This window comes from Lepisosteus platostomus, chromosome 7 (assembly GCF_059453375.1).
Source record: "Lepisosteus platostomus isolate fLepPlt1 chromosome 7, fLepPlt1.hap1, whole genome shotgun sequence".
Taxonomy (NCBI): Eukaryota; Metazoa; Chordata; class Actinopteri; order Semionotiformes; family Lepisosteidae; genus Lepisosteus; species Lepisosteus platostomus.
Genome location: NC_142617.1, coordinates 4,102,665 through 4,130,546, shown reverse-complemented (window position 1 = coordinate 4,130,546; position 27,882 = coordinate 4,102,665). Strand labels below are relative to the sequence as shown.

General features: G+C 49.1%; 2 protein-coding genes across 4 annotated transcripts; one reads left to right on the top strand and one right to left on the bottom strand.

The window, feature by feature from the left end:
* The first annotated feature begins 172 nt into the window (after window positions 1-172).
* LOC148657912 (uncharacterized) lies at window positions 173-6,367 on the top strand. The gene is made up of 4 exons (XM_088638577.1): window positions 173-649; window positions 2,769-3,293; window positions 4,316-4,461; window positions 6,128-6,367. Exons 1-3 carry the CDS (start codon window positions 583-585, stop codon window positions 4,444-4,446), a joined length of 723 nt encoding a protein of 240 aa, XP_088494703.1. The 5' UTR covers window positions 173-582; the 3' UTR covers window positions 4,447-4,461; window positions 6,128-6,367.
* A 2,079-nt stretch (window positions 6,368-8,446) lies between these two features.
* Window positions 8,447-27,372, bottom strand: atp6v1ab (ATPase H+ transporting V1 subunit Ab). 3 transcript variants are annotated; one of them, XM_088638558.1, is made up of 15 exons: window positions 27,216-27,372; window positions 19,140-19,236; window positions 17,482-17,610; window positions 16,586-16,800; window positions 16,319-16,456; window positions 15,869-16,020; window positions 15,242-15,404; window positions 14,752-14,860; window positions 13,028-13,150; window positions 12,477-12,591; window positions 12,016-12,079; window positions 11,618-11,821; window positions 11,039-11,133; window positions 10,178-10,349; window positions 8,447-9,754 (listed from the first exon to the last, which is right to left on the bottom strand). In XM_088638558.1, the coding sequence occupies exons 2-15, from the start codon at window positions 19,219-19,221 to the stop codon at window positions 9,662-9,664; spliced, it is 1,854 nt and encodes a 617-aa protein (XP_088494684.1). In that variant the 5' UTR covers window positions 19,222-19,236; window positions 27,216-27,372; the 3' UTR covers window positions 8,447-9,661. The 3 variants fall into 3 exon arrangements, with proteins under 3 accessions (XP_088494684.1, XP_088494686.1, XP_088494685.1); XM_088638560.1 differs by lacking the exon at window positions 27,216-27,372 and adding an exon at window positions 22,314-22,463; XM_088638559.1 differs by lacking the exon at window positions 27,216-27,372 and having other exon boundaries at window positions 19,140-19,367.
* Window positions 27,373-27,882: the final 510 nt, after the last annotated feature.

Here is a 27,882-nt window from a genome sequence, read left to right as displayed (position 1 = left end):
CCAGCTGGACTTGATGGTTTCTGGGTGTCAAGCTGACATCAGTATCAGTGCCTCTGGGCGCCTCAGCGGAGGCTCTGAGGACCGGAAGCCAGGCTCAGGGGGACAGAAGGCAGGGCCTGTCTCCTGCCCCCAGGAGTGGGTGTTCCTTAAAGGCTGCAGTGTTGAGCCAAGGCAGGCCGGTCTGAGTGACCGTGGCGGTGTGGGGAGTGACATTGCACCTCAGCAGGCTCACTATCTCCTTCTGCCCGTCCAGCGCGTTGCACACACACACCCCCGCAGAAACAGAGACCGAAATCCAGGTCACACATCCCAGGTGACAATGTCAGGGCGTCCTGAAGGCTGGAGGCGGGGGGGGGAGGGGGTAAGAATCCGAGCTGCCCGGGGTGCATAAGAAACCGCCGGACAGTCCAGTGCGTTTGCAGGAGCCTCTGCCCTCTCCCGCCTCGTGCCAGATGGGGCGAACGAGGGGTCAGCGCAGCCTGCTGTAATGACACCAACATAGAAACAGGATCAGAGATCAGAGCCCCTGCCGGTGGCTGGATTTAGCTCCTGCTCCGCTCTCAGCACTGCCTGGGCTCCGCCATGGCCTCTGTCTCCGCGCTCTCCTCCGGCCCCCTGGCCACGCGCCTCCTGATCGCTGCCTTGGCAGGTAAGAGCACCGCGACTCCGGTGCGCGCGCCCGTTCCCGCAGGCTTCCCCAGGGGCTGTGCAGAAACCGGCGCCGGCAAACGGGAGCAAAGCCTTACAGCTGCCCGCGAGGCAGCACAGCGCAAGCAGCACCCTCCTGCTGTAGTCTGATGGTCTTCACATTGTGCATGATTCTTCCCAGGCGCTTATCGGGCTGTGCGGCCGCTGGCGTTGTTCTTGTGCTTCGGCTCTCCTCTGTGTGCATGCAGTTACTCAGGAGCCTTATCAGAAGCAGGAAACCCTGGCAGACCATCTAAAGAAAGGAGGACGTGCACAGGAGCCTAGTGGCTTCTGTCCTGTCTGAAAGTGCTGTAGGGGCTTTCAGCTTGATAGATACAGCCAGGAGGCTCATTTCTGTTCCTTTTTCTGTGTTTTAAAGTCGTCCGACACTGCAGCATGGTTTACCAGGTGCTCTTTCTAGATGTGTATTAGATTTTGGCTGATACACGTTTAAGGTGTCAGGGTTTTTTGTCAATGCTTTTGCAAAACTAGAGTGGAGAGTAAAAGCGCAGCCTCTGAAAGCTTCGGAAAATGTTTTGAAATTCAAAACCCCAGGCAGTGTCAGAGAGAGTATGGATATCCCTAAGTAAGTGAACTTAACACACGAAACAATTTTGTTTATCAATCGTACTCCAACTAAATAGACACAGGAATCCGGGCCCATAGGAGTAGAAAAGTTTTCTTTCTTCCTACATTTTCTACAGTTAATAAGATCGCCCTGCTGCTATTCTAAAAGTGGAGTCATAACATTGACTGAATTTACACAAGCTCTCGTGTGCAGGCGGTTTATTCTTTTTCATAACCACATCAATTAACTGGACATTATTAAACCTGGCCGAAAGACAGATAGGTGCAGTATTCTGTTTGCACTGCAGCTGTTGTTTTCTCTTCTTGGTTTGATTTACTGCTTTGACTGAGGGTCCCCTTGTGTGCCTGTTTTAATAACTACCGTGTTTACGAAGATCTTATTCATACGTGTCCCAGTCTAAACAGTTTACAATCGGCATGTCTCACCAATATCATCAACTGTGGGTTTAAACCTCAGAGTATCTAATAACAAACTCAGTGCCCATAAGGTTAGTATAAAAGCCTGTAAATCCTAATTTAATGTAGCAGGTGTATGCAGAAAGTTTAGATGAATGTGTACTGCATGGCTGATGATAAAGCATGTGACTTAGGTGGTTTCTAATTTTAGAGGTCTACTTCTAGCAGCTCATTGATATTTATAGCCAGGAGAATAGCTTGAATACCTTGGCTTTACAAACACCCTGGCGTGGCCCTGTCAGCGGAGCAGGTTCTGCTGCCAGTGGCTCCTGGAACAATCGAGGCAGTGTTCAGTATCTGACAGCTGTACCGAGACAGGGAGAGATGACACTGAACCCCACTCCACAGTCCTGAACAGGCTGTTCAGTGCATGGAAGTGCCATTTTCTCGGGTTGAGGTGATTCACACTGTCTACTTCTTTTTCAGTTCAAATGTTATTTTCCCTGGTCTTTTCCTCTGCTTAACTCCCTGAGCTGATACCTGCCTTTTATAGAAGTGAACTGAATGTGCCTAGCCCTCACAAACACCGGGGCTGCTGTAACTGAGGAGGGTCTTGCAGGGCAGCGTGGTCACAGACAGACAGCGGTTCTACAGTGGAACCGTCATTCGGTGTCCTGCTTCACCGACAGCAGAAGCTGTCGACTCCAGCTGTAGTGCTTACTATTACTCCAAACACCAGGGAAGCAGAGACACAGAGAAAGCTTGTGCCATCACCTGGTGTGAATCTGACAGAAGTGCTAGTTTTGGCACTGTTTTGAGCTATTCCAAACAAAATCCACTTGATGACAGCTTTGCACAGGAACGACAGCAATCCCACAGTGATGAAGACGAAGAGCACTCTCCAAAGTGCCATGATGTGACTCATGTTAACTTGGAGGAGTGGCTAGTACAGGTTCTGTCATGGTTTTTTCTCCAAACCTGAATAACAATAAAACAATGCCTGCAAATCAAAAACCGATAAAGATGGTACTGTACATGTGTGTTCTTTAAATAAAGGATGAACGGACGTTCATTCCTGTTTGTCCTTCATTTCCCAGCGGCTGCTTTAATCCCAGTCAGCCATGTTGCTGACGGAGCTACAGTTCCCAGCTGGACGGCTGTTGCGAACGCCGCAGATGACCCTAAAAGCGAGGGTTTGGGGACGCCCCCCAGACCGGTGATTTTGGGAGCCCGGCTACCTGACAACAGCACGGAGCAGCCGACGCCCACAGAGACAGTGGGGCACTGGCTGGAGCAGAGCCCCCAGAAAGAGAAGGCGGTCGAGGGGGAGAATGTGGTCTTCTCCTGCCTGCTGAGGCCTCCCAGCCGGGGCCTGGAGGTGAAGTGGGTGAACCAGCAGGTGGAAGCAGATCTGCAGGTGCTGGTGGAAAACCAGACGGTGGAGGGCGGGGGGTACTCTGGGCGGGCCTTCCTCAGTGGAGACCCGCAGGCGGGAGACGCCTCCATGACCCTCCTGAACGTGACCTCGAACGACTACGGCATCTATTTCTGCAACGTCACGCTGCCCAGCGGCGAGACTCTCAAGGGGCCTGGCACCAAGCTGAGCATCCGGAAAGGACTAGGTGAGTCCAGCTGATCTTGGACAGTCTGTGCAGGGGGACAGAGGCTCTAGGTGAGTCCAGCTGATCTTGGACAGTCTGTGCAGGGGGACAGAGGCTCTAGGTGAGTCCAGCTGATCTTGGACAGTCTGTGCAGGGGGACAGAGGCTCTAGGTGAGTCCAGCTGATCTTGGACAGTCTGTGCAGAGGAACAGTGGCTCTAGGTCCGAACCCAATGCATAACAAGACCCAGGTATTTCAGAATAGCAAATTAACAGGAACCAACCTTCAGAGGACTATATTAGCTTTTAATGGATGAAAACTCAGACTGCCCATAACAGGAGCATGACAGCCAACAACCAAAACAAGCGACAGTCGCAGAGCAGGATTCCAGCGCAGAGCTGAAGCTCTCTGGAGCCGTGACAGAGAGTGCCGGAAAAAGAAAAGAAAAGGAATGTCTTGGTGCAGAAAGAGGAAAGACAGGTTTCTTCAAAGGCTTTATTTTACATGACTACAGAAGGGTCCGGCAGAGGAATCGATTTGACCTGCCCTGTCAATAGCTGAAGATGACATGACCCATGCTGATGGATTGCTAGATCGCTTTCTGAATAAGAAACTGTTAATCTGCTTTAGCCTGATTGCAGGAAAGACAGTTCTCCCCCACAGAGTGGTGCTGCAGTGGGTTATGAGGATGCAGTCAAGTTGCCAAGTAAGAAGAACAGGTCAGGCAAATGGGAGATGCTGAGGATATTCCCAGGAGGACACAATTTGAGAATCTCTCTGTGTCCTGCTTGCACCTGTGATGATATATTGTCAGGTATCTGATAATGTCAGTATAGCACACTTTAACACACCAGTATTCCTTCAGAAAGCCGAGACCCCAGCTCAAGGTATCATAATACTATGTGGCTGCTTTAGATTCCTGTCTGAAGCTGCTGACAGTGACAACAGTTTCGTTGCAAACTATAGAGCCAGTCTGGAGGGGTGCAGGCTACCCCGAGAGTGGCTCTAATCCTGGGGTGCTCTTCCCTGCTGCTGCCCGGCAGGTCTGTTCGGCATGGAGGAGTCCGTTGGCACAATTATCGGGGTGGTGGTGGCGGCCGTGGGGGTGATGGTGGGACTGGTGACCATCATAGTGCCGCAGTTCCGAGAGAAGCTCATGTGTCTGAAGAAATGAACAGATCGACTTCGGGTGAGTAACCGAGATCGCCAAGGTGGGCAGCAAGCACACTTCCTGTCGCCATCCCTGATGGGTGGGCGCCAGTGGCTACCCCCCTGCCATGTGATTGAAGGACACAGGTTCGAATCTGGTCTGTTCCACAGAGAAACAGATCTCGAGGGTCCCGGTTTTCATTCTGAGAATACTGCTTGTGCAAATAAGTCCCTATTTTTTAAATTTAAAGAAAATAAACATTACACTTATATAGTGCTTTTCTGGACACTCCACTCAAAGCTCTTTACAGGTAATGGGGATCCCCTCCACCACCACCACCAGTGTGCAGCCCCACCTGGATGATGTGATGGCAGCCATAGTGCGCCAGAACGCTCCCCACACACCAGCTCTCAGTGGGGAGGAGAGCAGAGTGATGAAGCCAGTTCAGAGAGGGGGATTATGAGGAGATTGATAAAGGTGGATTGAAAAGCTCCCTTGATTCATGATAAATGCAAAGATTAAATTTCCCCTTATGGCTCCTTTAAACTCTTTCTGCTGTCTTGGCCGGTTTTTGGGGACAGGTTCACTCTGTGAAAATAAGGAATAAAAGGGTGTCCTGCCTCTCCAGCTCCCTGCACTGAGGGAGCACTTGGAGAGCTAGACCTGGGTGGGGGCAGCTGGGTACGTTTGATTCCTCCTCAGCCCACATGTATATAAAGCACCCCAGGACGTTTACGTACGTGAGCTCTTTAGGAGCCATGGGCCAGCATGATGTCTCATCCACTTTAGGCTGTCTATGTCCCAAAAAAGTCCCTGGTGCCTGAGGGTTCAGGTCGGCTCCATTGTTTGGCTGTCAGACTGGTCCCTGACGTCACTGTCGCTCGTGGATATTATTAAGCCTGCCCTTTGGCTTTTTTCTCTGGCTGACAGGCCCCCGGAACTGTGCCAGGAGCCGGCTGCTCCCCTGTCACGTCCCCAGAAATGTCCTTGGGATGATCTGGGTCAGGGAGAGGAGTGACAGCTGCAGGTGACACAGGGGCCGGTGGGGCAGCTGTCCTGCCTCCGCATGCAGCAGCAGGCGGGTAGTTTGCCCCCCTGTGTAGAGGGCAGCCGCTCGAGATCTCAGCCCTGCTCTGTGTTACCTGGGCTGGAGTGGACCCGTTATTGTTTAAACACCCTGGTTCTCTGTGCCCGGGGAGAGGGGTCAGGCTTCACACAATTATGCTGAACTCTTCTGTCCCGGGAAAGGTCCCCTAGATTCCTAACCACAGCTGAGCCGTCATTGTCGATGTCTGTCTGGATTTGTCCGGCTGTGTAATTCTGGAGGGGCTGCCGAGAAGGACAGTTTGTGCACCGGTGTCATTGCATTGTCGTTTGCATTGTTCTTATGGCAACCCAATAAACAAGAGTTAAACAGAAGGCACAAGGTATCTTATTGCACACTCATTTCCCCCGGACAATACGTTTTGTCCTTTAGAAAGTCGTTTTTATTCGTTAGTGTCCTGTAGTACTCAGGAGGGTGCTGGGAAGAGGGAAACTGTTTTACTTTTCTAAAACTGAATGTTAATACCAATAGAATCGAATATTTTGTTTCCATGCTCTGTGTTAGGGATACAGTATCCGCCAGTATCGTATTGTGGAGGAGGGAAGAGGGTGTTCTTAGTGGTTTTGTTCCTAAGCTCTTGCACTGCTTGTGTTTTCCCAGGCTGAAGAGGCTGGCCGGAGGTCTGCGGCGCGTGGACAAACCCATTCCCAGTGTTCACGCCTTCAGCAAACTGATTCGTCTGACTCGAGACCCAGTACTTGGGGATCGGTGCACAAAAGGTGGACTTTTTAAAATAAAAACAGATACCATAAAAAGATGCTCAACAAGACCAGCAGGGTTAAAAAAGTTAAATATTTATTAGGATGTTCTTGGAATAAACTGTTGGGTTTTGATATAAAAGGCTCTGAGAAATTTTGATTCCTCTGACAGAAACTGACTTTTAATCGAAGCCCTAACAACCCCCATCAGTACATCCTGAAAAATCGCATTTCATGTCTAGCTTTTATATAACTTTAATACTGGGTGTTGTTTTCAAAAGTCATCTGTGAACTGTTCATTCTTCACTTAGCTGAGCAGGAATGTGGCAAGACGCTATTGTTGCTTTAGGTATCCGGTTAAATCTTGTTCCGCCAGGCAGCACTGCTGATAGCTATCTCACTCCTCCTACAGGTATGGGCCCAGATTAGTAGCTGTCAGTGACCAAAAATGTAAGTCGTGACATCCACCTCTCTCGTATCTCGAATACAGCGGATGGCTGTATCCTAGGGTAGTTTGTCCCGTTACCCATCTACGAGATGCAAGAAGGAAAGAAATGTTAATTCAGCTGACAAGGGGCGCAAACCGTAATTCCACTGTAATTATTCTATGACAAGAAGGGACTGCTTTTTGTTTTGCATATTCATTCTTTCCTCTCCGTGCACCTTTTTAACTTTTAGTGGGCCGTCCAATTCCAGAACCAGCACTGTTCCCATTAGGAAATGATATGTTGCTCCAACCTGCAGCTCTTCCGTGATGCTGGTTGGCAGTGTGAAGCCAGAAACTAATCTGGCAAGCAGACGTGGGCTGGGAGAAGACAGACCCATAGGGTTTACTGCCAGAAGTGAATGTTACTGGCTCCACACTTTGGCTAGAGCACTGCTCTGAACACGATGCACTACATTACAATGAGCGGCCGTTTCTTTAACACCCTGTATATACAGTATCTCCCGCCCCATCTGCCTTGCATGATTACTGGGTGATGTGAATACTGGGGAAGAAGAAGGAGGAGGAGAAAATGACTTCCCTCCACTCCAGCATGGAGGGCAGAACAGAGCTGCTAGACAGCGCCAGACCCCAGCTGAAAGGCGCTGGGCTCACAGTATGAAGAGGTTTCAATGGGCTGCACTTGAACAAAAACTAAATGCCCTTGATGAAACCATGAACGCTGTTGTCCTCTCCCTCTCTCCTCTGGAGGGCGCCGTTGAGGCATGCGTGCACGTGAGCTGGGGTGACAGGCAGATACACAAGCACACTGAGCTGAATGCTGAGGGGCTCCAGCAAGCTGGGCCTCGACCGTGTTCAAACCCATGGGCTCAGGACCCATTAGCTGGCAGCTGTGTCTCAACCAAGGGGGAGATTTAAGAGCGCAGCAGGTCAGGAAACTGGAAGGGCAGCTTAACACGAAGGGTTGTGATGGTCTGGAACACACCTGACGTAGTTTTCTTAGGATAAAATCTTTGGATTAACTATCAGGCACCCAACTGGCTAGGTGGGTCAAATGGCCTCCTTTTGTATGCAAACCTCTTGCAGGATTTCTCTTGCATATTGTCAGCTCTTCTTCTTAAAAGGCTTCACTCCTACACGGCAGCCCCTTTATCCACACCCCGCCTCAGGTTGTAAACGTTTTGTAATTGTTACTCAAACAGATGGAGGGGTAATTGATTTGTTTATGCTACAGTATTTCTTCTCCTTCGCAAATGTACTCGGGAAAACGTATAAAATTTGCTTCGAGACACGGAAAACTTCAAAGACGCAAATGTAGCAAAGGGTAACGCAGGTTAAGACAAAACGAGAAACTCGTCTATTCTCCCCCATTGAAACATTTTTAGAATTAAAGGCAAATTTTATATCAAGGTAGAAAATCACAGGAAAGCTTTGCATTAGTTTAAAACACTTTAACCATGATCCAATTTGTTAAAAAAAACTTTAGCAATGCGATTTCAGTCATGTATGAGGTGTTAAGCAGAAGTTCCAGCTGCTTGGAAATAGTGTTTTTCCAAAACACCACAAAAGAGGATAATCAAAATTTCCTCACTTGGATGTGGGACTGTTGGTCTAATTCCCCCAGTTTTCCTATACTTTTCTTTGCCCGGTCTGTCAGGGGTCACAGCAGGAACTCACCCCTCACAATAGCTCCAGGACAGACTTGTCTTCTGTAGAAACTGCTCTCTATAACATGGACACATGACAACACAACGCCAAGAATAACAGGCAAACCAATTAGATCTGATCACTTTATTCTTTGGGACTCAAACAACTTAAACACATGAACCACTGAACAGGACATGAAAAATGTGCACCTCAGCGCACAACCACACACACAGCAAACACGATTGACTAAACCGTGAAAAAACAAACAGAAAAACACCTGAAAATACAGAACCACAAACAGGCCTCTGTAGCCTGCCTGCAATAAATATACAACTGTTCCATCCCTTGTTTCAAACTTGAAACATCTGCAGTTATGACTATTAAGTTGTTTTTCTTTATAGAAGGAACATCAACAATAAGTACATCCATTGTTTTTTTATTTATTTAAATCTACAACTAGATCTATGAGATGATAGCAACGCCAAGTAAAAAAAAGAAATGGAAATGTTTTGAAATCAGAGCTGGAGAGTAAATGGGCTTCAGAACCGCAATGTTGGACTGGAACAGGGACAAGAGGGAGGGAGGGAGGGAGAACACGCTGTGTGGACACAGACTGCGGTCAACGAGCAGGACAGCGGACAGCCGCAGAGAGGGGCGGTGGACATGAGGCACTGCAGTGTCTCGGTCCCTGTCTGGGCCTGTGCTGGGGGTAATGGACGCTTCTGACAACGGCCACTGCAGCAGACCACTCAAGGTCAGCCCAGTTGGCCAAGTACACCCTTTATACCCCTTATTTAGTTCCTGTTCCTAACTGGCCATTTCGCCTCGTCTGTGCTTCTGGCCATACTGGAGAAGATGTTCAATAAGTTTCACAGTTTCAGGTTGTAAAACTATTTTGTCTGAGCCCTCAGTTCCCCCTGTGCATTCGAGCGCTGCAGGTATCGAAGTGTTCCTCCCGGCGGCCTGAAACAGTGCTTCCTCCCTCCCGCATGGACGTGCGTGGAGACTGCACGGGACGGGCCTGGGGCGAGAGGCACACCCAGCTGGGCCGCCCGTCCCTCGCCCTCCGCCTGCATGACCGCTCGCACGGAGCTGGGGCCTGCCTCCCTGACACACCCCTCGGCGGGACAGCAGGCCTCAGACACCGACGATCCTTTCACACGACATAAAGGCAACTCAACACATTTTAAATCTCAACAGAATTTAAAAAGGTTAACAGAATTAGAGTTTAGGAATGTACAGCTGTGGGGAGGGGGGGGGTTGGAGACACCAGGGTGTTGTTTTGCTGGAATACTGCACTGCACAGGGAGCTCCGACGCCCGCGGCGCTGTCCTGCAGGGGGCGCTAGTCCTCCAGGCTGCGGAAGCCATTCTGCATGTCCTCCAGCAGCTGGGCGTAGTCCGCCTTGATCTTGGCTTCCCCGTCCTTCACTGGGTCCTGGAACACAGCCGGAGGCATGGTTGACACCGGACCAAACACTCTGGCCTCGGCCCGCTGAAACTCTTACTTTACTGTCCCAGGTGGGAACTTCGCTTTGCAGGCAGGATAAAGACACGGCGGCACAGCGCTTTTAACACACCACGGGCCCCCTAAACAAACTTAGGGACAAACTGTCAATTGTCCAAATTGAGCAACTTAACAGCTGTGGGACTAAAAGATGGCTTGGTTCTACTGCACTTGAATCTGGGCAGTTGAAATCAAAGCCCAGACAGGAGGGGCTCAGGTTCACTGTGCAAGGGGTGGTCACGACGCCAGCCCACGCGCAAGTGAGTCGCGGATTTTTAGTGCAACTTGACCCGCGACGCGTTTCAATAAGTTAAACGGCACGGGAGAGGTGCCGGGCCGCCTGCTGCGAGGTACCTTGAACTTCATGGAGCTGAGCTTGTAGAGCGTCTCGCCCATGTGCTCGCGGATCATGGCCCAGGTGACCTTGTTGTCGCTCTGCGCCGTGGACTCCACCGCGTGCCGCGCCATGTCGTAGAAAGCAATCATGTTGGAAAGGATGCCCACCGTCTTGTAGAACGGGCAGAACCTGAGGAGAGGGCGACAGGGCGCGAGTTAAGAGCAGGGAGCGCAGTGGACGCTGCCCGCTCACGATGGCACAGGGACGTGTCCGCAGACCTGAGCTTGACCAAGAAGGAGCAAGCATGGCACCACAAGCCAAGACTATACCAATCCTCAGACATCCCTAACCCATTCCAACAGCTGCAGGGCTTTCCAATAATAATAATAATAATAATAATAATAATAATAATAATAATAAAATCATAAAGCACCCTTAGGAACCCAGGGATGCTGTACGTAATGATAAAAAATAAATAAAATAGAACAAGAAACTACAAGACAAGCAGACATGGCTCCTAGTAAAAAGGTGCATTTTAAGTTTCGATTTAAAAGCCGTCAGGGAATCTGCCTCTTGAAGAGACCTAGAAAGGGTATTCCATAATAATGGAGCAGTGACAGGAACAGCGGGGTCACCAAACTGTCCCTCTTTCAGTCCCCGGTTACGAGCAGAGGACCAGCCTCAGCTGAACAGAGCCTCTGGGAAGAAGTATATACTGCACATGCAGGAGCTCAGAAATGTATAATGGGACCAGTCAATAATTCAGCACCCCAAAAATGAACGGGTACAAATGTTCCCTTTGCGACTTTTTATGCCCTCGTACAAATGGGCCAAAAACCCAGACTAAAGTTCTGCCAAAGCGGAAGGCGATTCTTTACCTGTCATACGGCGTGTAGCCGTTCTGCTGCAGGAAGTCATCTTTAATCAGCTTGGCCACTTCCAGCGTGATCTTGTCAGACTCTGCCAGAGAGGCCTACAGAAACACAACCAGGTGAGAAAAGCCGCCAAAAACGCTCAGCGCAGATCTGTGCGAAAGGCGAACAGCAATGCCAAGGTTACTGGGGCTGATCTCTGGCTGTAGTCGGCCCCGGCAGGAATGGCCTCAGAACAGCTGCAGGTGGCTCCCCTTCCCCTGGGAGAAGGGGCGGAGTCTGAATGAGGAGCTGCCCTGAGACTGAACCGCAACAAAGCCTGTGTCTGTATCACAGCTGTGCAACAGGGCTCAGTGGCCCCACTCCTCCATGGGCGAGTGGTCCAGACTGGAGTCAAGTGCTGTGCAATGGGAGTCTTACTGCTATGACAGGGCACCCCTATTGCTCGGGGTCTTGGAAGCCCCTCTCCCTGCTGACCAGCGACCCAAGCGGTGCTGTCCAGCGGCTCGGTCATGGAGGCCCCTCTCCCTGCTGACCAGTGACCCAAGCGGTGCTGTCCAGCGGCTCGGCTCCCCCACAGCTCACCTTGCCCACCAGCTGCACGATCTCAGCCAGGTCCTCCTCCTCCTGCAGGATCTCCTTGGCCTTGGTGCGCAGGGGCACGAACTCGGGGAAGTGCTTGTCGTAGTACTCGTCCAGCGCCCGTGTGTACTTGCTGTAGCTGATCAGCCAGTTGACCGAGGGGAAGTGCTTCCTCTGAGCCAGCTTCTTGTCCAGACCCCAGAACACCTTTCAATTAACAAGTCAAGAGCAAGACAGAGAGAAAAACAGGGAGACAGAGAGAACAATAAAGGATAAATGAACACAAAAGAACAATAAAAGAACACAGATAAAGGATACTGTGAACCAGTGACCATAGGTACTGCACATCTAAATGTGCAACCTCTATGAAAAATGAGCAGGTGAGAGCTGTGCATGGTTACCTGGACTATACCAAGAGTGGCTGAAGTCACGGGGTCTGAGAAATCGCCACCAGGGGGCGACACACTGAAAGAGAAGACAAACTTTAGCAAGAGCACAGGGCTGAAAAATCACACACTGATTTTACACACACTGGATGAATGGAAATTATTCCGCGTCTTCTCAGTGACGCTGAGATCATTCTAATCCAGCATCTCCAATAAGAATTTTTCCCATGGAGCATCAGCGTGAAACCACTACCTTCAAGCCCAAGAGGAGACGACCAATCAAATCAAACACGAGCTCACATGAACGGCCCCCTTTGCTGTGAAAGAACAGTCTTAACCCACTGGACACTCCAGCTCTCCTCGTGTTCCCTGGTCTGTGCCAGCTTCTCTACTGGGGGGGGGGGGGGTGAGGGGGCGCTCTAAAATCGTCACTGCTGTATGAGAGTGAGGAGATGTAGTTTCGGGGGTACACTTACGCTCCCACGATGCTCACGCTGCCTTCTCTCTCCGGGTTACCCAGGCATTTGACACGGCCAGCCCGCTCGTAGAAGGAGGCCAGGCGGGCGCCCAGGTAGGCAGGATAGCCACTGTCTGTAAAACAGCGAGCACACGTTTCACAGAACACCTCCGTTTCCGGTTCCGATCAAACCGACTCCCAGAACCAGAACCAGCCACGGCTTTGCAGAGCAGCATGCCCAACAGCATGAAGCGGGCGCTTCTGTGGGCTTAGGACTGCTCAACTAGACAGAGAGCTTCCTCCTGTCAGCTGGTTATTAGAAACCTGTGGGCCAGACTCTGACCCATCATTAATGCTGAATCACGGCAGCGGACAGTTTTGAAACCCAACTGCTTTTTATTTATCTACAACACAGACTCATATCTCAACATAGACTGTCACGATAAAGACCGGTCAGAAAGAGAGCACAGGAAGATAATGAGATGAGATGATACGGCCCCTCCGTGCTGTCCCGCAGCCGGTAGAGCTAAAGGGATCCCCACACACACGGCGAGCGGGCAGCGGACTCACCAGCAGGCATCTCCGCCAGACGGCCCGAGATCTCCCTGAGCGCCTCGGCCCACCGCGAGGTGGAGTCCGCCATCATGCTCACGTTGTAGCCCATGTCTCTGAAGTACTCGGACAGCGTGATCCCTGCGGGGGGAACCGAGAGAGACGGACTCACCCTCCTGTCTCCCCAGGAAGCAGCCCGACTGTACGGCTCTCTGCCAGGCCGCTTCAAGGATTTCGCCCAGCACCTTCCACACTGGAGGCCCGAGACTGAGCTGCACTAAACTGATGAATGAACAAGTGCCACTGTGTGTGTTTTTTTGGCAAATGCATATTGCAGCCATAGCTTGTGACCATATGCACTGCTCTGTTTTTCAGGCAAAAGACATTAACTAGAAACAAAGACCTACTGGTGCTAGAAGACTCTTCCATTCTTAAAAACCATGCCTCATGAGGGTGTTGCTGTCACCTACTGGCACGGTGGTATAACTACACCTGTGTCTAAACCAATAGAAACACCCGATTTACCTCTAAACAGGGTGTTATTCTTAATGTGCTCAGCAGGTGCCTTATTCAGGAAAGCAACCAATAAATAAATCAACAGAAATTCTAACAGCTACATAGGTGCCTTTAAAAGACAGATGAACTATGGCATGTTGGGTTTGTTTATGATCAAAGGAAACATTATTTCCATGAAAAGAAATCTCTCTGGAAAGCAATTCTGGTTAATAGTATTAATAGTATTAGAATAAGGCAGTGACTGGCAGCGGTAAGTCAGTGGCATTGGCTGGGTATTGCTGGATATTGTGCACCTATACACACTGCTACTGTGTAGCAGAAGTTCAAGTAGGGAACTGCGTCACGTGTGGAGGCTGCAAAGGACAGGTAAAGGTTAATTCCATGCTGAAATGAAAAGAAAAGAGATGCAACGTTTCAGCTGTGGAGCTTTTACACGCCTGAAGAAGGCTCCACAAATGAAAAGTCATGTCTCTTTTCCTTTCAGCATGGAATAAACATTTACCCCTTACTGTGTAGCAGTGTAGTTTAAGGTTGGTTATAATTGGATGTGGAGCTTGTCACTGCTTGCAACTGGCTAGTGGGTACCACTGGAGATAGAATATGGGTTGTACTTGTGTAGATGGAAGCTGGGTTATGATTGGATGTCGTGTACCAGTGCAGAAGGAAGCTGGGCTGCGATTGGATGCCGTGTTCTAGTGGAGATGGAATCTGGGTTATGATTGGATGCTGTGTACATGTGCAGATGGAAGCCGGGTTATGATTGGATGCCGTGTACTAGTGCAGATGGAAGCCGGGTTATGATTGGATGCCGTGTACTTGTGCAGATGGAAGCCGGGTTATGATTGGATGCCGTGTGCTTGTGCAGATGGAAGCCGGGTTATGATTGGATGCCGTGTGCTTGTGCAGATGGAAGCCGGGCTGTGATTGGATGCCGTGTACTTGTGCAGATGGAAGCCGGGCTGTGATTGGATGCCGTGTACTTGTGCAGATGGAAGCCGGGCTGTGATTGGATGCCGTGTACATGTGCAGATGGAAGCCAGGCTGTGATTGGACGCCGTGTACTTGTGCAGATGGAAGCTGGGCTGTGATTGGATGCCGTGTACTAGTGGAGATGGAATCTGGGTTATGATTGGATGCCGTGTACATGTGCAGATGGAAGCCGGGCTGTGATTGGACGCCGTGTACTTGTGCAGATGGAAGCTGGGCTGTGATTGGATGCCGTGTACCTGTGTAGATGGAGGCTTCTCGGGCGGCCACAGGCATGTTGGAGGTGTTAGCAACCAGCGCTGTCCTCTTCATGATGCTTTCCACCTTCCCATCCACCTCCATTGTCAGCTAAAAGCACCACAGGAAAAGAAAGCGTGCATTAGATTTAGTCATATTAGTCATCAAACAACTTAGCCAGTTAACTTTAAACTAAAGGCTCGAATGAACAATTGGAGAACCCAGAACCAGTTCTTCATTGCACTTTATTTATCCTAACACCATATTATTTTATTACTCTATTCCTAGTCATTCAATGAACCAAATACCATGCTGTAGCATTCACAGATACTTCTACATGTTTTCTCAAAATCCTCTTGAATGCAAGCAATGGAAAGAACTTAAAGTACTATTTTCCGAGCAGGGCTGCAGCGTAAAGGGACTGTATTCCCTGAAGACGGCGACACGGAAGCCCAGGGCTCGGGCTGAAGGACAGCTTCCGGGGGGCCTGACCTCGGGGAAGTCGCGCAGCACTTCCGACATCTCGTTCCCACGCTCCCCGCAGCCCACGTAGATGATAACGTCGCTGTTGGAGAACTTGGACAGCGACTGCGAGATGACAGTCTTGCCGCAGCCAAAGGCTCCTGGGATGGCGGTGGTGCCGCCCTGCACACACCTGCACCCAGAGAGAGAGAGAGCAATAACCTTTCACCTCTGACCTTTCACCTCCAAGGCGTGCTGCTGACAATGCACAGGCCGTGCAAGCCGGATATATAAAAAAGTGCAACTCACAAATAGCCCCAGGTGGCCACCTGTGCTCCTAACTCAACTGTATTCTCCAGTCTGTAAGAAATGCCGGCTTGTTTCCGCTTTTCAACACAATGCCCCAGTATGAGGATAAGGGGTCACAGTGCTGCAGGAACTGCATCACCCCTGGTAACATCCAGGAGAATGGGGGTGTTAACCCCAGTGTCTGGATGTGCACAATCTGGCCACCTTAAATTCCTCCTCTTACTGGACTGGTGAAGCGATTTCTCACGTCTCCACACGACCTGCTGTGGAGTGGGGCTGCTGGTGCAGAATGGCTGCCAGGTGTCTCCCAGGTGGCACCGCTGTGATCTGGGCTGGCTGGGAACTCACGGGAAGAGTGCGTCCAGGACCCTCTGGCCAGTCAGCAGGGGATGGTTGGCGGGCAGCTTCTCAGTGACCGGGCGCACCTGTCGCACTGGCCACACCTGGACCATGGTGAACTTCTCCTTCACGCCCTCGAACTCCAGCTCCAGCACCACATCCTGCGCAGGGGGGCAGCGGAGAGGCAGGCGGGGAGAAACAAAGTGGTCAGTGCCTGCAGGGAAGGGCTGACTGGACACCCAGGGGTGCCGGGCGCATTTCGAGCCCCGCGTTCTGCACGAGCAGCCTACCTGCTGGACATGTTTGCTTAGGACTTACGCGGTGAGTTTACTCCTGCACTGGCGCTGCTGCCCCATGGCAACACTAAGGGAAATGGCCTTTGCTGACAGAGGCCCTAAGCGACAGGCAGCCCGATGGCGTAACCGAGCCCAAGAGAGCCTGGGGAGCGTCATCACTCACCGAGATGTCGTAGTGCCCCGGGGGTGCAACGTAGGTGACGGTGCCCCTGTTCCGGGGCGGCAGCATGAGCTTGTGCTTGATGAGGGAGTTCTCGTACACCAGGCCGTAGATATCGCCGCCGGTGATGTGGCTGCCCACCTGCACGGCGGGGGAGAGGGAGGAGCAGTGAGAGGCAGGAAGCTGAGAGTGGTGCTCACCGTCACCGAGGTGGGAAAACGGAAAGGAGGCCGGGGGGGGCGGGGGATAAACGTCCAGAGACGGCCTCACCTTCAGGTTCTTGAAGGGGGTGAACTCCCACTTGATGTCGTGGCTCAGCGAGCTGATGTTGACGCCACGGGGGATGTAGATGCTCTTGGTGAGATCGTTGATGTCCTTCAGGGGCCGCTGTATGCCATCAAAGATGGAGCCCATGATGCCGGGGCCCAGCTCCACCGAGAGGGGCTTCCCCGTGCGCAGGACGGGGTCCCCCACCGAGACGCCGGCTGGCGGGGTGGGGTTAAGGAAAGCGAAGGGCAGCGCTCTCACGGGCCACATTCACGCCACCCACCTCCTCACAAGACCAAGCTGACGCCTCAAAGGCCTTAAGCCACTGCAGTCCTGGGGGGCCGCAGCGCCGGCTGCTTTTTGTTCTCCCTCTGCTGTTCATGACCTCACTGAGCTGAACATTTGCTTGGATCTGGACCTGTTTAACTCTTTCCAAAAGTCTCCTGGCCGTCAAATTAAAGAGACTTAGGGCACCTGCTGGGTTCTGGCCATCATGGAAATGTGCATCTGTGCTTCCCAACCATGGCCCTGGTGACCCCCACACTTGCTGGTTCTCATTGCAGCCCACCTTAAATAAGCTCATCGAAGCTTCACTTGATCTAAGAAGCCGCTTCAATTGTAGCAACATCTGCATTTTATTTCTAGTCAGAAGTTGGGCATTTTATTTCCACTTACACAACAGAGCGGTTCAAGACTCCAGCATGTCTAAGAGCTGGGAACAAACAGTTCAGATTAATATGTTGCTATTATTAGGTCAATGAAGGGTCTGACTGTGGACCCCAGCAGGTGTGTGTGTGTGTGTGACCTGCGTCCCTGGTGCTCAGACCGGTGCTGGAGAGCAGCGGCGATGAGGTCAGCGAGCCGCTGCGCTGGGCCTGCCAGGCCTCTCGTCAGGATACAGGTTTCTTCGTAGACCTGGATGGTGGCCATGTCTCCCTCCAGCCGGATGATCTCGCCCACCAGCTCACAGTGCCCCACGCGCACCAGCTCGTACATGGCTGCGCCCGCCATACTGGTGGCCGTCACCACTGCCGGCACAAACAGGGGGAGCAGGTGCCACCGCCAGTTAACGCCAATTAACTAGAACGTGCTAACGAGCACCTGAAGTGAAAAGGCAGGGCTGGTATCCCCTCCCCCCAGCTAAAAAGAACTTCATGTTGGTAAAATATTTAAAGGGAACAGGCCAGTAGATGAGTTTAATGCCAGGCAAAACTAGCAGGACCGAGATGCTCACAGTCTTTGGCTACAGACTGCCAAGAAGGAGATCTGCCTCACTTCACTGTGGAGAAAACCAGATTCCTAAACTCGACCAGGGAACGTAAAAATAACTGCATGGGAAGCAATCTCAGTCATTTTATTTTATCATCTTCGCTCAAGTTATAAATGTATAGGATTAAACATCATACCCATGTTATAATGTTCAGTACTAAAGATTATAATCAGATTAACGGTTTATTAATTTTAGTAAAACAAGATTAAAACAATAAACGGCAGAGTTGTTACGGAATTTATTAAGCTCTGTTAACTGATGTCAAGGACCCAAAAAAATTAAGTCAGATGTACCGATAACTTTGCACCAGAAAGTACTGGCCCAAATCAAGCACTGATCCTAATGACCACTCTATTGAGTGTCTGAGAACACATAAAAGCACTGAATCATCACTGAAATGGAAGTGCAGAATGCCTTAATCAAAGTTATTTTACTAAATGCACTGGCAAACTACCTTATTCCAAACACCAAGGGCCATTTACATCTGTCTGCAGTTATACTGACATTTACAGCAACACGGCTGCAGATTAAAATTAATTTTTGAAATTATTCTCAGAATTAGTTACAGTACAATTGACTACAACACAACCATTCTTTATTTTCTAGCTTGCTTATTTCTTCAGCTAGGCAGTCACCAAAGAATTAATCTTTAACAGGACAAATTGGGAGCAAAAAATATAAACCTGACAAAGGGGAGGAAAAAATAATTTTACTGTTAAATGTCAGCCTCCAAGAATGATCCAGCCAGTGGGTACTGTACCTGCCCAACCTGCTTGCCTACAGTGAGGCAGAACCTACAGTGACTCTAATTATTACCAATCTTTTTGCATAAACGAGAACAAACTGTCCTGTTGGCTACGTCTAATGCACTATTAGAAGCTGGAGTTCTAAAACTGTGATCAAGCCTACTTTATACTGCGGTAGGTCCAGATTACATCAGAACTTTGACCTGCTACAAAGATCACAAATAAAAAGCTGGGTTTTTCTCTGCATGGAAGAAAGGAGGCCCAAGCAAACAAGCCTCCCATCGCAGTAAACGGACAGAATACAGGCTCATTTCAACATATTAACTTCAGTATTTTTAATTGGATCACTGTATTATTGTAATCATTAATCACAGAGGTTTTTGCATATAAAGCAACGTTATTTCATCCAATCAATATGATTTTCGTGAATGTGAGCCGTTTAGTTTTGCCGATATGTCTCTGGGCGCGGGCAGGAGCAGGCCGATCCTGCGGTCAGTTACGCTGCCGCACCCGAGACAAGCCGGAAAGAAAAGTGACTGACCAGGTCCCGACACCCCATGCACGTATCCAAACTCGCTCTCCCGCTCTTCATCGCGGATCTTGGGCAGCTTCGAGAAATCCATCCTGGTATTTTAAATCTGGAACATAAAAGGAATAAACGGAATTAAAAAAAAAATAATCAGTGGTGGCACAGCTCAGCAGAGTCTCACTTCACTGCAGCGTAACATGGAGAACTAAATCTACCCTTTTCTCTAACGTAGCCTATTTGATTCCAAAACTAACAGGTCACAATGTTTTTATACACAACATCCTTCTGCATCCGTGTTTGTATTTTTGCAGCACTCCTGCTTCAGTCTGGTTTCAGGCACTGCTGTCCCCTCTGAACTGCCTGCGACTGGCTGAAGCCCACAGAACCCAGAACACAGGGCAGCTAGCTTAACAGTTAGTTTACGGAGTGGTGGCTCTGTGGCTCAGGATCTGCGCCTGTGGCTGGAAGGTTGCCAGTTCAAATCCCGCGGCCTGGCAGAGGAATCCAACTCCGTTGGGCCCCTGAGCCAGGCCCTTAACCCCAACTGCTCCAGGGGTGCCGTATAAATGGCTGAACCTGCGCTCTGGCCCCAAACTTCTCTCCCTGTCTGTGTGTCTCATGTAGAGTAAGCCGGGGTATGCAAAAAAACAAATTCCTAATAAAAAAAAGAGCAACAAAGCTCGATGCAATAAGGCTATTCTAACCATCTAACTCATGTGGCTGCTTAGAGCTAGTAAATAAGAGAATCTCATCCAGATGGTCCTTGAAGGAAAGGGTATTGACTTCAACATGACTGGGCAGCTTGTTCCAAATCCCTACCTCCCTTTGCATTTTAGATGCTTAAAAATGTCCCCTATTGTCAGTTTTAAATTCCTCATAGTTTCCATGTGTGTCCTGTTTCGTGATTCATTGTTGACTCAGTAGTCTATGGGTTATCTCTGTCTATACCATTGAGAAATAAAAGAATGGGGTTCTTTTCGAGACTAATACAATTTTAATTCTTAATTTTCAATTCTTCCTACAATTTTAACTTTAAATCATAAAATTCTCATTGGCTTTACTGCTTCTAGACGAGAGCCTACAAGACATAAATGAGGTGTCAACATAAGCGTCAAGGTTCTTCCTTGAGTAGGTAGGAGGTTTTTCCAAGAATGGATTCTTGAGGCTCACTGTTTCCAGTCTTCTGTCCGGAATTTTGTTTTTGCTACACGCATGGAACATTTTTATACATGCACGTACAGAAGTGTCATCAAGATGAGTCATATTCAAGATCTTCGTTCCTTCTCATCATTCTTCAATTACATTCAGGAAGATTTAGACATAGTCTACGGCTTCTGTAGCCTTTGCTGATAAACTTAACCAAATCTGGAAGAGCACCTCAATTTCATATAGCATCCACTATCAAGATCTGAAGAAATGGGAAGCTTCTGTAATGTGTGGATGACGAAGCCCATTCTGGACCAGCCCATGTGAAACAGTGACCTTACATGCTTCCACCCATGACACTGTGGGATACAGCTCAGGCCATCGCCCCAGCCTTCCACCACCCCCCTTCCTGCCCTCCCCTCCCCCATTCGCACGGCCTTGAGAAAGGTAGCAAGGTAGCAGGGCCATGTAAAGTCAGGATAGGATGGCAGGGTGCACTGTGTACGGACAGCTCACTGCTCTCATCCAGGCCCAGTACAGGGGAACCCCCAAACTGGAACACGCAGGGGAAGCCACAGTAACAAATCACCACACATATTAATGGACTTGTTTGACAAAGATCAAAGCCTAGAATGACTTAACCTGCATATTCACAAGATCTTTCAGTCCTATATGTTGTTATAGGAGCAGATGCACGTCCTGCGATAAGCAAAGTTCCACAGTTTTTTCCTGCAGTTACTGTTAATTTTTTTTTATTGTTAAGAAATGGAGCCTGAAAAATTTTACATCACCTCACAGATTGCCATTCATCCTTTAAGAAAAAAAAACAACAGTTTGATTCACCAGCTTCATCCCTGCTGCTCTTGATTAAACTGCAAGAACAGGAGAAGAGGGAGGTAACCACTCACCCGGAAGAGTCCGACTGCAACAGTACACTAAGCATACACACACAGCTTAAAAAATGAGGCTGGAGCTGGATTTCAGCAACTGGTTTTGTAAACTGAATGCTGTTGTTTCCTATACAACACATGACAGACCTGGGGAGGTGAGAGATTCAGCTTTCGCTATCAGATTACACAGTTTCTGCTTGCATATAAAGAAAACGAGAGAACAGATCTTGCGATGTGTCAAAAGCTTTTCAATCTGGTTAATGTAGTCTTGCAAATGTCTCCCAGAAACAGAGTAATAAAAAACAAAATATTGTATAGGTAGATCAGATCCAGTAATCAATACAACCTTTCTATCTCAATGAAGACTTCTTAGGCAATACACACCATCCATTTTTAAGATGTTGGCGAAATAGACTGCATTTACTACAAAAGCACTGGACTGTAAAAACCCACTGTCAGAACCGAGTGAATAAAAACCAGTATTGCCAACGGGTGACTCACTGCCTCTTTCCATTTAAATAGCTGCTTTTGATTTAAAGAAGTCTTATTTATTCAGGCATCAGAAAATACCATTTAGCGACAATAACACTTGGCTAGCATTACAAAAAACGATCCAACATCTAATCAAGAGACAGACAAACCAGGCTGCGGCCTCCCACGACTCTTTTCTGGTATTCTAGTGCTTCGCAGTATGTTATGCACATCCATCCACCTGGTAATCGCTAAATAAACAAAACCAGATGACTGACGGGAGACGTACACAAACAGATAGATCTGAACCGAGCCCAGGAGTGGGGAGCCCCTCAGAGCAGGCACCTGCGTGCTCCAATCCAGGCCTTCCGCACAGACGCAGCGCCAGCGCATCACTCCAGCGCCACGCAGCGATTCTCCCGGCAAGGTGACCAGCGGCTCACGCCTCCGATGGCTCTCATTTGTTTTAAGTTCCATTTTTTTCCCCAATGATTCTGCATTTATAGCACGGAGCCTGACCCTGTTCACAGGAACGTGACAAAAATGCTGGGCCTCTCAGAGCAAAAGCACAATGTAAAAAAAAGAAAAAGACCACTGCGGCGCACCACCACACGATCTGTGTTAAGAATACTCTGCCAACTACACCGCGCTTGGCTGGGGCCCTGTGCCTGGATCTTACCTGGAGCCGTATAATGAAGCCCGGCTGAATTCCCAGCCTTTCCCTGGGAAACGCAGAGCCGCTGCTCTGAGGAAGACGCGACTGCAGCCGCAGCAACAGCAGGGGATCACACAGCGCGTGCACACACACACACACACATACACACTGTCAGCTGACCCGCTGACTAATCTGAGCTCTCGCATCCCACTCAAGATCAGACTCCCCCCCTCCACCCCCCCCCCACACACAATCTGGAGCTCTTCCCCTCTGCACTGACGCTGCGCCACGCCAGCGCCACTGTTCCTCCCTCGGTGTCCCCAACAGCCACGGGCCCCGTTCGTCACAGCCAGGCATCGCCCCCGGCCCCGTCACGAGGGACAGCATCACCAAAGGACACTACCAGGCCCCCTGAAGCCCCAGTCTCGCAGGCTTAGCGGGGACGCAGGGACCTCCACAGTTTTGGTGTTTATGTTCAAGCCACATGTAACCTCTCTGTAATCATCATCACTGCTCTTTGGTTCAAGCGGTCTCTGGGTCGTAAGCGAGATGAGTAAAGTACGCATTTTAAATATGGTTACAAAGCACTTTACATTTTTTAAAATCATCAAGAACAAAAGCACTGAAAACTTCAAGTCACTGTGTTATATCATAATCGCAATTAAGCAAGAACTGGATGGCGAGGTGTGGGGAGGAGGACTTGTTTTGACCAGTTCAGCAAAAGTTTTAGTCCAGACAGCATCACCACCTGAGGCACTGATCTCCCCAGAGCTCAACAAGGCTGGGCCTGGTCCGTACTGGGATGGGAGGCCACCAAGGAAAAACCTGTATGTGGTGCTGGTGGACCAGTAGGCGGCACTTTTCAAACCTCTTCCCCAGAACGCTGACAGGGAGACACCATGTTGTAGGAGATGCATCCATTCCTTCAGATGAAATATTAAAGCAAAGGTCCAGACTGCTTGGCCATTAAAAATTCATTAAGCATTAAAATTCATAAAGGGTCATTAACCCTGGTACTCTGGCTCAACTCCAGTCTGGACCTGTACAACCTGTCCTTAGATTTTACTCCTAGTTCAACTGGAGGAGCAGTTTCTCGCTCCTCCACCTGATCTTCTGTGTTGGTAAGATGCAGACGCCAACCACATGGGAGCTGCACTTTAATGGTGGATGAGGTGGACCCCACCATTTTGTAGAGAGCTTTCAAACGCCTAGGGATGAGAAACGCTATAAAACGACCATTTTTCAAAGAAGGGCTGGAATGAAATCTAGGAGGGGCTGTGACCCCTGCAGGCACGATACCTAAAGCACAAGAGAATCACCCCTCTTTCTACACACCCCCTTCCACAGTACTGCCACACTCGGACCGGGACATTCTTTTCTTTCCCTGCCTACAACTCACAAGAAGAGAAGCCTTCATTAAGCAGAACAGCCCAATTGATCCTTCACACCTTCACAGGCATGCCTGGTCATATCTGTTAAAACTGCAAAAAGAACAACAACAGTTACCACAGCTCGGCAGACAACTGATGACAAAAGAGAACAGAAAGTCCTGATTAAGGACAGATTTCCCCATGTTGCCACATGCAAGCCTGCACTTCCTGGACTGCAATCCATTACAAGAACCCATCACAGCCATTTCTCCATCCACCCTGCCGCACTCGATGAGCTAGCGGAGGATCAGGAAGCTGACCTCTTTGTTATATACCGGACCTGCCACTACATCCATTACAACTCTGGACACCATGTGTTCAGAAATACCAGCACTTCCTCTCCTTCCTCAAGTGAGGTCACTTTACTGTCTATCTGTCTATGCTTTTGCAAAAAGCAGTTTATTCCTGGCCAGGGTTGTGGCAACCCTGCGTATATCCCAGTGCCAAGGGCACAGGGCAGGACCACGCGAAGGGGACACCAGTCCACCACAGGGGACACACACGTGTGCACAGGGGGCACAACTTACAGGAACCAGTTACACAGGTCAGGGTGACTTTGGAAGGAAGGAGGAAGTCAGGCACTGGAGAAAAAAAAACAACGTAAACATGGAAAGAACATGCAAAACAGATTTGTTATTTTACCAACGACGTACCTGCTGCACAGAAGACCTGCGCGAGACTGAAGTGTCACGGTACCTAACACTGGTTTCCTGCTGTACTGTACCTATCCATTGTGCTACAGGGCTCCTGCTACACAGCTCTTTGCGTGAAGAGAGCCGAAATGAAAGCCACGCAGAGATATGAAGTTGAGGCATTACCAACGCACTGGCTGGGCTGCTGGATGGACAGCCTGCATGATTTACGCTCACCCGTGTGGAGACCGACCCCCTGATGTGGGCTCCAGCTGAACGAATAATGAACTGATCGACAGTAAGGGGCTTTGGGAAAAACGTCTCACTGCTCGGCTCTCAATGTGGCACCCTCCCCCCTCCCGGTGCAGCTGTGTGATCAGGCACGGTCACATGACCTCCTCTGGCTCTGACTGGTCAGTATCTGTGGTTGGACTGCACGTTCAACCACTGATAATCTGATCTGGGCAGGGGTCTGGACACAGTCTTCACTCAACTTGGCCGTTGGTACAGTATTGTTGTCTGTTTTGTTAAGCACCTCATAAGACGTTTACTTGGAGGCTTTGCCCAAGATCAGCATGTTTGCGCAGATTTTGCGGCACAAATACAATCTGGTGCAGATGAACATGTGCAGGGCACCAGCCAGCAGCTTTGGACCCCTCAGGCCATCATTAGACCTAAAGGGGGACCTTTGTTTATCCAACCCAGACCTATGCACTGAATCACAAGGTAGTGATTACATGACAGTGGAACAACTGCATAGGATCATGCCATAAAAGAAAGAAACATTAAAGGAACTTCCAAAATGGAACAATGCATCAGAGTCACCTTCTCATTCACGGTTCTGACTCACTTACAGACAGTTTCCACTGATCTTCCGTCAAACCCACCAAGTTCACTAACACTCCACATCAAAGCACAGTAGTGCCAAAAGTGTAAAATTAAAATCGGGATCTTTGACCCATCCCGAACTTTATGCAAATATCCCTGAAAACTGCTCATACTTCATTCACAGGATAGTAGTAAGCACATGCTCTTGAAACATTCCTATATAAAAAAAAAGGCACTGGCTCGTAGCAATGCAGGTTCTGAAATTAGGTTCGTCATGAGACTGACTCACCGCTGTGCTCCCCTACCACAAACCCACCCAGCCGAGGTTCTGTCACTCTGGAGCTCACAGTCCCGCTGCGTCACAGCGCACGAGGCTCAACGGACACCTCCAAGCCTCTGTCCAGCTTGCCGTCAGCGATGGTGAACCATCGCCAAATGAAATGAACAGGGCAGGTGACTCAAGGGAGTATTGAGCTTCCTCAAGGGCACAGACAAAGTCAGCCCAGTCGGCCTCTTCTGAACGAGCAGTGAAACAGGAACTAGAGGCCAGTGCATTGGAGACGAAGAACAGCAGGCACTCCTGTTTGCCAAGTCAAAGAGTTTCAATGAGTTCTACTATTACAGCAAGGGTCCTACTGTGCCAACAAGAGCCCATCTGGAAAGAAAGCCAGCAGGAGTGGGGGAACCCCAAAAGCAAAGCTGGGAACCCCTGCCTTATCCTGCATCACCCGGAACGGAAGACCATACTCGGGGCACATCACCCTTACAATATCCACACCACTTTTATGTAAAACAAAATGACAAAACTGCTAGACCGATCAGATGATACAAATGGACTACAATACAATACATCATTCATAATAGATCACTCCGTTTTCTACGTCAGATCATAGAATACATTTTAGGGGAGCATCGCAGAATGCAGTTCTGATACCGCCCGGCATGTGATGGACCCCCAGATATCTGTTACGCAGCAACTGTACACCCAGCCCCACTCCAGACACCCCATAGAGATGCTGAGCGCATTTCGGAAAATTTCGCCCGGTCTGCTGACTCGATCACATGACGTGTCGATCGTGTCTAATACACATTTGTTAAGACGAGCCAACCCTCCGACAGAGCGAAGGCAACTAAATGCATAGACGGGGAATGAGACGGTCACCGCTACAGTTCAGTACCGTAAAACAGGCCGATACCTCTGAGGTCTGAATCCGTTCAACAAAATCTAGTCTAGGGTACTTCGTCTCAGCAATACCCGTCAGGATACGTTAGCTATCCTCCATCGACGTAAACACGCAACACAGTCTTAACTTGAGACATCTTTCCGCAGTGCAATTATTCCTATTCCTCGAAAACTGAAACCTACACGACCCCTGGCAAGGCCAGCGGTATTTACCAGCAATGCGTCCGAAAACACGTTTGCACCCACGAACAAACCTCTGTTGCGCAGTGAACTCGCATCTTGACACTTCAAAAATACGATCGGCTCTGTAATTGTGACCGCTCAGATATTCGCGTTCATCGAAAAAGCGTAATCTAAAATTATTTCATAATACGGTATATCACACCGAGTCTCCATCTGACGAGCACAACATGCTAGCCGATATGGAAGAGTGTCTGCTAATAATTCAGACGCTTACTGGACTACAGTACGGTTAGGATGTTTTAATACGATTGAAGGACCGATGTTGCATTTCGTTTTCAATTATTTTTTTCACAACTGCCGTACAATGCAATGGTGGCCGAGGACGGTTTCGATAGCTAAAAGAAAAAAACAAAAACGAAGGCCTGTGACAGTACTGCCGCACGAAGCGTGAAATGAAAATTGTTTTAATTTATTCACATCAGAAACCCGCAGTGTTTATTTTGCACATATGGATCAGCTGTCCAGTCTGTCACTTCAGCGGCGCATAGGTCTGCTACCGACTTACAATCTGCATTTCATTGAAAATGTAATTTAAGACACGCAGCAACACAATAAAACCGGCTAAACACACACAAAACAGTGATTAAAGAGTCAAATACCGTTACGTTACCTTCGAGAAACGAAATTATTTAAAGCTTTTTCTCTCCCTCCTCCAGCAAGGAACTTGTCAGCAAAGCGAGAGATCGGGGAGTCAGCTGACTTCATTCACCGCAGGCTGAACTACCCCTTCGACAGGAGAGGAAACTGACACCATACTGGCTCAAAACTGGATGCTGGGCTGCACCGCTAAGCTAAGCCGTTTCTAGAGCCAAGATGGAGATGATTTAGGCCCAGTTTCGTCACTTCCCCTATATAATTCGCACCCTCCGTCAAATTGAAAGAAAACAGCATTATGGGATATTGGAGGAACTTTATCGAACGCGTGTTATCCAGTTTTGTTCTTGATAAAATAATTTGAATAACTAAAACACTATTATGATTCATAAAGGATGATGTACTTAGATTTTAAGTATTCAAAAATATGCGTCTCATGTAGGGAGTCATTATCTTACCAAAATATTTTTAAAAATATTAACCCGTAACCGGCGTACCAAATTTATAATAACGTCAGTATACTCGAAAACTGTTTTTGAATAATTGCCATTGAAGATACCAACAGTAGCTGTTAATAGATAGCCTGTCAGTAAAATAACAGATTAGTTAGTTCATTAATTTCCATAATTGCGTAAAGAAATATTCAGATATATTACGGGAGGGCACGTGTGTGTATTTCTGGT